The following is an 11,827-nucleotide window of genomic DNA, read 5'->3' as shown; positions in this document are numbered from 1 at the left end:
GTCTAATATGTCAGTGACAAAGTCAGATAACATGACACAATATAAAATGTACATAAGATGCATAGTGAAATGAACCACTTAAGCCCTATACTTGGTTGCGCCAAGGGTCCTATTTTCCATCCACACCAAAACTCTTATATTTTTGAGAAAATAGATGATCTACAAGCTCACAGATGTTGTGAGCTTGTGGATATTTTTGCCCAATGTTCACCCCATAATAGGGACGCTACCGTTCATGTGGTTAACGGAAAAGAAAAAAGAAAAGAAAAGGAAAATAAAAACAGCAGACTAGAGAATAGTATCTTGTGCAAAAGAGAAAACTCTTAGAAGCAGATACAGCAGATAGGGAATGACATGTACGGTAAGTGATTGTGTAAGTTCATGCATAGTGATAGTGCAAGGCTGCCAGCAGATCGAGTAGTGGAGGTACATATGTATTCATTTTCATATGAGCATAAAGTGATAATGCCTGTGTGACAGCCATATGTTCATCATATATAATCAATGACAGGATCATCTGTGAACTTGATATGTCTGTTCTCACGATGACACTGACTTATTGGTGTACAAAACAAATTAAACCAGTTCCGCCGGTTGGGAAAAGTGTGAGGCAATTAAGGTAAACACACAGAGGGAGAGAGAGAGAGAAAAACAATCCATGAGACTCACCACTTGCATGGTGTTCACGTTGGTAAAAAAGGTTAATATGAGCGATCAAAAAACACAATCCATTCATTGAGCATGGCTTTGATTCCTACCAGTACCAACAAGTAGTTAGTAAATAACTATCAGACTTCTTGTAGTGGCTTTTCAAAATAAGACACCATGAATAGTATCATAAGAGAAAGCAGTGTACTATGGTTACTCAATACAGGTTTTAATTTGAAGTTCATACTGGTAAGTTCCTTTCTTCCTCTTACTTTCTCGGCAAAGACAAAATAAAACAAATCCATTCTATTCTCAATAATAAATAAATAAATGCAATTGCGCAACTCAGAGCAAAATGATTGATAGTAAGGAACCAAATATGCCCTTACATTGCCTACATAACCTGAACTCTGAGAGTGTACAAATGGACCCATAGGGTCCATTTGGTTCCATTTATTTCCAACTAAAAATATGATGTGTTATATTTGTCCAAGTTTTGCTGTTGTAGATGTCCAGTCAGTGCCATATCAAACAATCTGTAAAAACTGTCGCTACCCGTGTCGCAATGTGACACACTGTCAGCTTTCAGATCTGCTATTTACGCTGAATTTGATGCTAAGCTAATTTTGCTGTGGACCCTCTGGAACCCCCTCAAGGACCCCTGGGCGTCACCAGACACCAGTTTGACAACCACTGCTCTAGAGCAACAACTGGGAAGGGCCATGGTTAGTCCTTTCATGAGGATGAGGAGGGACTAAGGTGGGTGGTATTGTAGGAGGAGGCGGAGGGACTGGTTCAGGTGGGAGGTGCTAAGGTGAAAACCAGGTATACTTAATGAACTGGAGGTGTGTCCACATAAAGACATAATTTTAACACTTTCTGTACACTTTTTTGAAAAAAATCTTCCTCCTAGTATAATCATAATACCTGATGATCATGTTTGAGGGGGGGGTAAAATCACGGCACCCCGTCTTTAAGTGTGAGAGAGAGGATTTTTGGTTTAAAATAAAATATGAAAAACGATAGTCAATAAAATCAAGTTCCCTCACATTATACAAATTACATCCTGCACATAATTCTACATTCATTCAAACTCTGAACTCTGACTGAGGAGGGAGTCTAGGAGATAGATGGGTTATTGTTCAAATGATCTAATGGTCTAATGATCATTGTCCTGATGTGAAAGAAAATATTTCCAAAGAAGGAAAAAGAAAACGGTAAACTTCCTCAAATAGAAGCCTACAGTACAGTAGGTGTTAACCTATCTGTAGCCATGAAGTAAAATGTCTTGAACATGGATGTTGATGGATTGAGAGAGGGGCCAAATGAGTGAGAATAGCTGCATAGAGGCAAAGGACGAAAGGTGCAACTGTGGCATGATTTGGGAACGTACGGGACCGGTTGGCAAACCCCGCCCCTCCGAGTGGATTGAGGAGATTTTGGACTGCAGGAGCAGCTCTGTTAACCCCCGCATCCCTGTGATGATAATGATATAGAATATAGATGATATATAGAATATATTGAATTAATGATTATTCTGGAATTGGTCGCTTTCATTGCTGTTTTCTCAGCAGAAAACCATCCGTTCCTTTTCTTTATTTCAATGGATTAAGTAACAGCCATCTGCCAGCCTGCAGATGGATGGATCATGGATGCTAATGCTATATTGACAATTCTCATCACCAAATGCCTAGTCTCAGTAGTCTGTACTGTCATATATCTAAAGTACTGTACTCGACTATATGCCAAAAATTAGAACGGTATATACCGCAAACTGTACAGGAAAATAGGGCACGTGAGAACGCCTCTCCTACTGCACAAATGCACAAAAGCTGTCTTTTATATAGTTTTTTTCAGTAACAGTGTCCTGTCACTAACTGTGTGGCATAACATATAGCAAGGCCCAACTATGTACCTTTCAAGCAGGCGTTATTCAGCCAGTGGAGACAGTACATTCCCAAATCACGCGCAACTGTGTGGGCGGAGTTAAGCAGAAAGAGAGATATTTAAGGGTGATGACCACCAACACAAAGCAAACATGGCCCTCCATAGGCCACTATATGGGCTATGCCTGTTGGTCGTCCTGCTGTTCAAAGGTAAAGCTAAGCTTTGTTTGTTTTTTAAACAATGTTGTTTCCTCTGTCCTCTCTTGTGTGTGTACTAATCAGTATAAACTACTGATTCTGCTGTAAAGTATGAGTAAACCATTAGTGTCTTCAGTTTGAACTTCTATATTTTAAATGCTTATTGGGTTGGTTGTTCGTTTGGACTGATTTGTTGTAACAACGTTTAAGTATCTTTACTCATTTATGTACTAACAAGTATGTTTTACTATTTTTAAAGTATTTTTAAGTTATTTTACTCATTTTATGCACTTTTAACTCACTGAGTGCCAGAATTATTTCTGGCTATTTCTGGCCAATTTGATTTATTTTTTTAAGTAAAAAAAAAGTGCATAGGAAGCGAGATACAGCCTTTTTCAGTTATAAGTTAAACAAGGAGTGGATGGAGCTGCAAATCTTCAGATAATGATATCTTGGGTTCTGAACATAAAAAAATATATATATTTATTTATTTTCAAAAACACGTGAAACACGTGATTGGCACGTTGCACCATAGCGGTAAAACATGTGAAACACGTGGCACTCAATGAAGACGTTTTTACTCATTTTAACGTTACTAATTTTACGCACTTTTAAGACGTTTTTACTAATTTTAACAACATTTAAGTATTCTTTTTTTTACTAATCTTAACAACTTTTAAGTATTTTTACTCATTTTAACAACTTTTAAGAAGTTTTCACTTATTTTAACAACTTTTAAGTATTTTTACTCATTTTAACAACTGTGCATGCATGTGTATATTGTATGTACGCGTTATGCCTGCCTTATTATTAGTGTAGGCCTACTTAGCCATTGGCTAAAGAGGTCATAATAAAACTGAAACTGTATTGTACCAATGATCAATGGGCACTACGTTATTGTGAGCTGCATTGATATAGCAGAATATATTTGTTCTAGTTATTTGTACTATAGCCTATGGTTTTGGTGCATTGTTTGTCTTCGGCCTTGAAAACTGAAGAGCAATTAAGGCAGATGAAGGAGATTCATAAGAGTTTAGGTTTCTGGTCGTTTCCAGTTGCAATAACATTTCACAGTGATAATTGATGTGGACTTAATATTCTTCAAATGCATTTGGTCTCATTAACTCTTTGACTGCGGACGACGCGATAACGCGTCAAGTGCTACTTTGTCCAGTTGGCCGTCGACGCGCTCGACGCGCTGGACGCGCGTTCATTGTTTAATCTCTGATTGCGCTATGCTGCTTAATATTCAATGTTATTCTCGAGTTCCACTTACTTCACGGACATCTGCATCCGGTTTCATGACCTGGATTCCGTTTCCGGTTTTTGATTCTTTTCCCCAGTCATTTTCGTCCAAAATAGGTAAATAAACGGTCTTTCACACGGTATGACGGACAAACGGACAGTTTCTCTTCTATAATCTATGGTCTGGGTGACGATCAGTCATCGCCGTCGTATATCACAACGTAATTTTCGCCGATCAAAACAATGGGGGGGACGTCACATCCGTTTTCATGTTTTTCCTTGTCTAATCTATGAAGAAGGGTGAGAGAGACCCAACGACATGATCAAAGCTGTCATGTGCTGCGCTCTAGTGGCGGAATTGTGCTGGGTCTTTACATTATGTGTCCTTAAATTATTTTCATGAGAAAAATTCAAAATATAAAAATAAAAAAACACGAAAATTGCTGGCACTGGGGGAGTACTTTATGAAAATACTCTGGCAGTCAAAGAGTTAAGAGCTGATGGATGCCTTCTGTCTTTTTTTTTTTTTTAAGTCAACTGTGACCAGAACCTTCGGTAACACTTGCACGCTTACATTTTCTTTTACAAAATTCCCCATGTTTCTTTGCTTTGTGAAGACACACGCAGTCAGAGTCACTCATACTTAACCCATGTCATTTTAGATTTTAGCTATATCTATAGCACATTGGTTCACCATTATTTTATACTTTGTTTATTAAAAAATAGCAGATATACAAGCTCATCTGATATTTTTGAAAAAAACGTGAAAGTGTGTGCAAATCTTTGAGTTCCAGGGGTCCCAGGAACTAAATATTTTGAGATGGGGGTTGGCGGGCAAATACAAATAATTGCGGGGGTCCTTGACATGAAAAAGTTTGAGCACCACTGATCACTAATCGGCCTCAGGTCTTAATGGGTTAAAGTACAAGCGTGATCTAATATGAGAGTGACGACACTAGCGTCAGCGTTGAAAATGTTTGGAACTACAGTCCATAGCGGCCCGCTTAGCGGCGAGGTCAAAGCGCGTCGTAACTCTCTCTCTCTATGGGTCTGGCATGACTCACACATAGGCCTACATGCTGCATGGAAATGCTCCATATTATCAAACTGTGCTGTGTACTGATCATTACAAATATCTTTCTTTGCTTTGAATTTCAGGCTGTTACACACAACCATCGGCGTCTGGTAAGCATCCAGGTTTATCTGCACTGTTTGTCTTTAAGTTCATTAAATGTCACTTCTTGCAGCCGAATGAATGTATGAAAAATAATTGCAGAGCAGCTAGTAGACTGTGAGGAATTGGGCAATAGCATTGCATTGCTCTCTGTCAGGCAGAAACCATATCTCCATATTTCATTTTTTTGTGGGGTTTTTTTCTTCATAAATGAATGCCATATTGTATACTTTCTCGCATGACAGTGTTGTGCAAAAGTAGAGGAAAACAGACGATCTAAAAACAACGCTTCCCAAAGGCAACCATTCCCTCTGTGGATGAACTACAAGTAGAGATTGACATTAAATCCCCTTGAAATGAGGCGTCATGCACTGCTGCCGATTTTCCTTTTTCTCCTCTGTAAATATAGCTATTGTGTATTTATTGATGACATTTAATGTGTTAATATTCTATGCTCTGTTGATTCATTGAATACAGTAGGACCACGATGGAAACAAGTCCCCAGGACATTTTTTGTGTTATGTTTTTTTAGCCCAAGTGTTTTACTGTACTTCCGTGCTGTTTACATTATGAGTGAGCTTGTCGATCAGCTATTTTTAGCGAAAGCTTTCCCACGATACGGATGCTGGGGGTTAAGTGGTTAAGAATTCAAGCTATAAAGTATCATTTATGCAGCAATGTACTGTAAAATAGAACATGTTAGACTTATACAACAATCTCATACGACTAACTTGCAATACTTTGACTACTACTACTGCTGCTGCTGCTGCTGCTGCTGCTGCTAGTAGTAGTAATAATAATAATTATAATAATAATAATCATTAACAGTTCCCTTTAACGATTCCTATAGAGGGTTCCAAATGGCCCCTCACAGGTCTGTAACTCTCAGAGTGTTCAAAAGGAACACCATAACTGGACCACCATAGCTTGCAGAGTTATGGTGATCCTTGAAATTAGAAAGTTTGAGAACCACCGGTGTTGTAATCGCATATAGCCGACGTGAAGTCCACATAACCAGCTCTGACGGTGTGAATTGTTTTCGGTCCCGGAAATAATTCCAAATGTGATGGAACCGATTCCGGTTCCTCAATGTTGAATCCGGTTGCTCCGGATCCGGATCCCAACCCTAATGATGATTGTGTTGTTTCGTTAGTGTGCGGCCAGGCTCCTATAAACAACCAAACAAACAGCAAAATCGTTGGAGGTGAGGACGCGCCCCCTGGGGGCTGGCCTTGGCAGGTCAGCATACACAGTCCTCCTTATTATGGTCATTTCTGTGGAGGTTCCCTCATCAACAGTGAATGGGTGCTGTCCGCTGCCCACTGCTTCCCAAGGTGAACATTTTATGTATTAGTGTCCATATTAGTGGTGCAACAATCAAACTAATAGATTTTTTTGTTTTTTTAATTGATAATTTAATGCAATAATTTATTAATAAAAAAATCCCTATTTTGGGCATGTCGTTAGATCAGCTATTTTCATGAAGTATAAATTAATGCTTAAAGGGATATTTCACAATAGACAATAAAATGACCAACATTTTTTTAAAGTGAAATATCCCTTTAAGTGGTTAATAGATGTGTTGTTATATATATATATATTTTTTTAAATAGTTGCACCCCTAGTCAGAGCCGGCTCAGCCAATAGGCAGAGTAGGCAATTGCCTTGGACGCCGTATTTTATAATAGAAAAATATACATATTTGGGCCTGATTCACTAAGTTGTTTGTAAATCGTGCCTAAATAAAGTGACTAAAGGGGTGCATATTTTCGATAAGCACAAACGGATGTGCGTGCCAACCGCCGTGTAAATCTCTGATATGTATGTATCGCCGGTCTTCCCCCTTTTTGTCTGACAGTCAGAGGCTGTATTGTTAGAAGGATGCATTCCAGATAATTTAAAGAGTGCTGCATACATCCCTAGGTACAGAAACCGGTTTATAATTTCATGGTACAGCATAGTAGAACATGATGCAAATATGCGTGCACAATGCACATGCAACGGCCACATGCCATGTGAATGGCAACGACGTGCCGTACAGCACGTTAAGTTACATTTCTCGTTAAGTTACATTTCTTTGATAAGACTTTCAGAGTCTCTCTCTCTCTCCCTCTCCCCCTCCCCCTCTCCCCCTCTCCCTCTCTCTCTCTCTCTCTCTCGCTCTCTCTCATTATAATGTTTAAACTGATGATAAGTTATTGGTTCATCTATGATCCTAGATTACTGAGGCACTACACAATGCATTTGATGTATTACCTCGAGTTTATCTTGCTTACTGTAAATCACGTCTGCTAAATGCCAAAATAGTAAATTGTAATTTGGCTTTTGTAATTTTTGTAACATTCGTTATCCCCCCTCCCCCCACACACTCTCTTTCAGCTATCAGAACAATGAAAACATTACCATCTTCTTGGGTCGCCAATCCCAGGAATTAATGAACCCCAATGAGGTGAACAGGACGGTCTTAAAGGTCATCCGCAATCCTAACTACGATCAGCTGGCGCAGATGGACAGCGACATCGTTCTACTGAAGCTCTCCAGCCCTGTCACCTTCACTCCTTACATTCGCCCGGTCTGTCTGGCGGCAATGAACAGCACCTTCTACGATGGAACCATGAGCTGGGTGACTGGATGGGGGACAGAGGGTCTTAATGGTGAGTATAAGACAGATCTGGAGAGTGAGAACTAAGCAGCATGGTGAGGCGCGTTGTAAGACGGTCAGAGATCACCACCAGTGTTGCCAGATTCTGTGAGAGAAACAAGCAACCAGGTCTAGGAAAACCAGCCCGAAATAAGCCACTATGGGCCACATGAGCACTGTAACATAATACATCAGCTATTTGAAAATAGCAGATCTACAAGCTCGTTGTGAGCTTGTAGATCGGCTATTTTCAAATAGAATATTGCGGGGAAATTATAATAAGCCTGTCTGTGGACTTCTGAATGCAAGGTAGTTGCTAGAACATCTGTAGTGGTTGGAGGTGGTCTCCTTACTCTTCCACTGAGAAATATAGACGCTGGTGTTGAGTAGGACACCTACTAGAGTCTAGACTAGTTGACTGCTTGGCTCAAGTTCCAAGCTCCAGGGGAAATAGATGTTGTAGAACTGTCCACGTCTGTGTCTGTGTGTATGATTGGATGTTGCATTCATGATGTACACTGTACAGTATGGTGTTTTCTTTTTGTTTTGGTAAGAAATAGGCCCTGACCACATATTAGTGAAGGCAATTACACGCAAACAGCATGGCGTTTCAAAACCCTGTTTGATGGTCATTGACAAATTTGACATACTCACAAGACCATTTTGTGCCTAATTTTGGTGTGTGTGAAATCACTTTTGGCGCGCTGCATTGTTTAGATGTCCCTCAACGTGTGATTCAAATTTGCGGCAGATCAGACGCTGTGCTTTGTGATTTTTTTGCTAAAACAGGCCAGTCCTGCAAACTTTGGATACCAATCGTAGCTAATCGTAATGAAATCTGACAAATATGACTGGGAAAAAAAATAGCCGGACCTTTAAAATTATTATTCTATCACTAAAGGTGTAGTCATGCAAATGACTTCGTTTTTAATGTCTTCCATTAGTTCCCCTGGCCTCTCCCCAAAACCTTCAGGAAGTTGATGTTCCGGTCGTGGGAAACAACCGGTGTTACTGCTCCTATGACATCACAGACAACATGATTTGTGCTGGTGGTACAAATGAAGGAGGAAAGGACTCGTGTCAGGTGACATATCGTACTCTTTCTCTGTCCGTCCGTCCAGCCATCCATCCATCCATCCATCTCCCCCTCTCTCTCCCCCTCTCTCTCCCTCCCCCTCCCCCCTCCCTCTATCTCTCTCTCTCTCTCTCATGGATCGTCATGATTAGTTCTGTTTACTTGACTTGTATTGTCTTGAAATGTTTACAGCAAGACTGTACATGTTTTTATTATGTTTTGTTTTGTTATGAGATTTGTTATGTATTGTTATGTTTATTGTGGACCCCAGGAAGAGTAGCTGCTAATTTGGTGGCAGCTAATGGGGATCTGAATGAATAAAGACAAAAAATATTGTATCAGCAATCATATCAATTACATTTATTCATAACTCTTCATATCAGAGCAGAGTAATTGATAGAAAATAAGCAATTTTTTGGGGTGAACTACTCCTTTAAGAGACAAAGAGAAAAAGCTTCTTAAATGTATAAACGACATCATAAATCTCTCCTTTCATCAGGGAGACTCTGGTGGGCCAATGGTGAACCGCATGATGCTCAACGGTACAGCCCGCTGGGTCCAATCTGGGGTGGTGAGCTTCGGTCGGGGCTGTGCTCTGCCCAACGTCCCAGGAGTCTATGCTCGCGTGTCGCAGTTCCAGGAGTGGATCAAGATGCACATCACCACCGACCTGCCAGGCTTTGTCATGTTCATGTCCCCCGGCACCGACAGTGATGTGGGTTTTCAGTGTCCTACGCGACCACCCATGACCACATATCCCACATGGCCACCCATGACCACGTATCCACCAGGGCCACCCATGACCACGTATCCACCAGGGCCACCCGTTAAACCGTGTGAGAGTCTATTTTGTGGTGGCCCGAACACCATCCATTTCTCCTACTTCACTTATGTCTTAACTCTTGCGCTGATGCTCTACAGCATGGCTGGTTTTGTGTAAGGGTTTTTCAAGAAACCAAGTTGCATTATGTTAAGTTTACGTTGCCCACAGTTATCTTCTCTTTACATTGCTTCTTTATTGTGTGCGGTTTCTGTTGCTTAAAGCCCCATTGTGCGATATGTGCGATACGTGGCCTGCTTATAAACAAGGTCAATAAAGCACTCTCCCCCTTCCCTTCACATGCATCCAACAGATTATGCAGCCAAAGTGAGCATACTTAGCTAATACCGGTCATCTGCCATAGTGGGAAGCATAGGGTGTGGGAGGGGGAGAGTAGATTTTAAAGAGTGCAGGCTGATGCCAAATGTGTTATCAACGTATCTTGGAGTGGCTTGGAGAGGGGAGGTTTCAACCTAATTTATGCTTCTGCAACTAAGTATCGAGTGAAGCGCATACTTTTAGAGCAGTGGTTCTTAACCTGTGGGTCGGGACCCATCAGGGGGGTCCCACATGATTTTGGGGGGGTCCCCCAGATGACAGTAAAGTAACAATGTAAGGGCTTTTAGAGGCATACATTTTGAAAGTAGCTCATCTACAAGCTCACAACGCCACGTGTTGTGAGCTTGTAAATCAACTACTTTCACAATATTTATCTGTAGAACCGAGTCAAACTAAATGTAATGCCTCAACTCCCACAACTCCAAGTGCTTATCAGGCTGGGTCCAGTTCAAATATTATTTTGGGGGTCCCCAGTTCAAATATGATTATTTTGGGGTCCCCAGTTAAAATATGATTAATTTGGGCGGTCAAAGTTGAGAACCACTGTTTTAGATGGTTTGGTGACAGGTGTCACATACCTGCAGATGTTTGATTGCCATCAGTAAGCTACACTGGAGTCTCAGATGGCTGAAACACCACATAAAAACCGACCGCCTTGACAATCCTACAGTATATGTGATTATATTAAATATCGCACAATGCAGCTTTAACATACAAGGGAATTATATTCACTCTAGTCCTGGGGGTCAAATGTATGTTGCTTAGATTCTAATTGCACCAAAGTAAAACATCTTAACTTTGTATCTTATTAAGAAACTTTGAATGGTATGCTAAACTATCAAAGTTTTACTTTTATTTCAATGTCCATTTGTAAACTTTGTCTATGGGAAGCCCAAATATCTGTAAGCTAATTATAATATTTCAGCTTTTAAAAAAGGGTAGACGTTCAGCTCTACGTGATTTGATTGGTTGGGGGGCAATCGCATGGTTACAGCCTGCAGCTGCTTCAGGTCAGAGCCATTAACAAGGTAAAATGTAGGCATGGATTTGGTGTAATTGGTGAAAGTGGGGACCGGGGACCCCCCAGGGTCCTTGAGGGGGTTCCAGGGGATCAAAATCTGTTTAACCATGTTAACCCTATTTTATACTTCTGCTATTTAAACATGGCTGATCGGTAGATTTTGGAATAATTTAGAAATGGTCGAACGCAGATCTTCTCTCCTGGGGGTCACTGGCACAACATATTTTCCGGAGGGGGGTCACCGGCCAAATACATATATCAATATGGGGGTCCCTGACATGAAAAGGTTTGAGAACCACTGGATATTAGGCACTGTTAATGTAGTTAAGTTTAGGTGTGTGATTGGTATGTATATATGGTTGGGGTAAAGATCTGGGGAGTCTAAAAGGAAAAGTTATCTTGTATCAGTTACACTCCATGAAGCCTTGAATTCATGGAGATTTATTTCTTTGTGTCTGAGACAATCATTTATTATTGTCTCAGGAATACGACAAAAACAAAAAATTCACGGCTTCATAAGGTGTGTATTGATAGAAGATAAGTAATTTTTCGGGTGAACTCCTTCAATGTACTTTATTTTACCAATGCTGTCTGATCACACAATATCCACTGCCTAAAACGTGTCAACTGTGGCTGGGGATTATTTGTATTATGTTCTATTAAAGGCATTATGAATAAATAATAAATAAACAAGATGCTTTTTGTTTTTTTTATTGTAGGGCCGGGTGCCCCCCAATAATGTTTTTACTATTATATTGTTTATAATAATGTACTAGTTAT

The 11,827-nt window shown here is 40.3% G+C and overlaps 1 protein-coding gene across 1 annotated transcript; it reads left to right on the top strand.

The window, feature by feature from the left end:
* Positions 1 to 2,671: 2,671 nt before the first annotated feature.
* LOC308101288 (mast cell tryptase-like) lies at positions 2,672 to 9,986 on the top strand. The gene is made up of 6 exons (XM_080450706.1): positions 2,672 to 2,744; positions 5,136 to 5,162; positions 6,305 to 6,485; positions 7,531 to 7,805; positions 8,737 to 8,876; positions 9,367 to 9,986. Exons 1-6 carry the CDS (start codon positions 2,687 to 2,689, stop codon positions 9,805 to 9,807), a joined length of 1,122 nt encoding a protein of 373 aa, XP_080306832.1. The 5' UTR covers positions 2,672 to 2,686; the 3' UTR covers positions 9,808 to 9,986.
* The last annotated feature ends 1,841 nt before the right edge of the window (positions 9,987 to 11,827 follow it).

Source organism: Gymnoscopelus braueri (assembly GCF_963280865.1).
Source record: "Gymnoscopelus braueri genome assembly, chromosome: 15".
NCBI classification, from domain to species: domain Eukaryota; kingdom Metazoa; phylum Chordata; class Actinopteri; order Myctophiformes; family Myctophidae; genus Gymnoscopelus; species Gymnoscopelus braueri.
This window is presented reverse-complemented; position numbering and strand designations above follow the sequence as displayed.

Excerpts from the sequence above, each read along its gene's own strand:
- LOC308101288 (XM_080450706.1), top strand. The coding sequence starts at position 2,687 with ATGGCCCTCCATAGGCCACTATATGGGCTATGCCTGTTGGTCGTCCTG. Across the intron at positions 5,163-6,304 it reads CACACAACCATCGGCGTCTG|TGTGCGGCCAGGCTCCTATA; the intron begins GTAAGCATCCAG and ends TTGTTTCGTTAG. Across the intron at positions 8,877-9,366 it reads GAGGAAAGGACTCGTGTCAG|GGAGACTCTGGTGGGCCAAT; the intron begins GTGACATATCGT and ends TCCTTTCATCAG.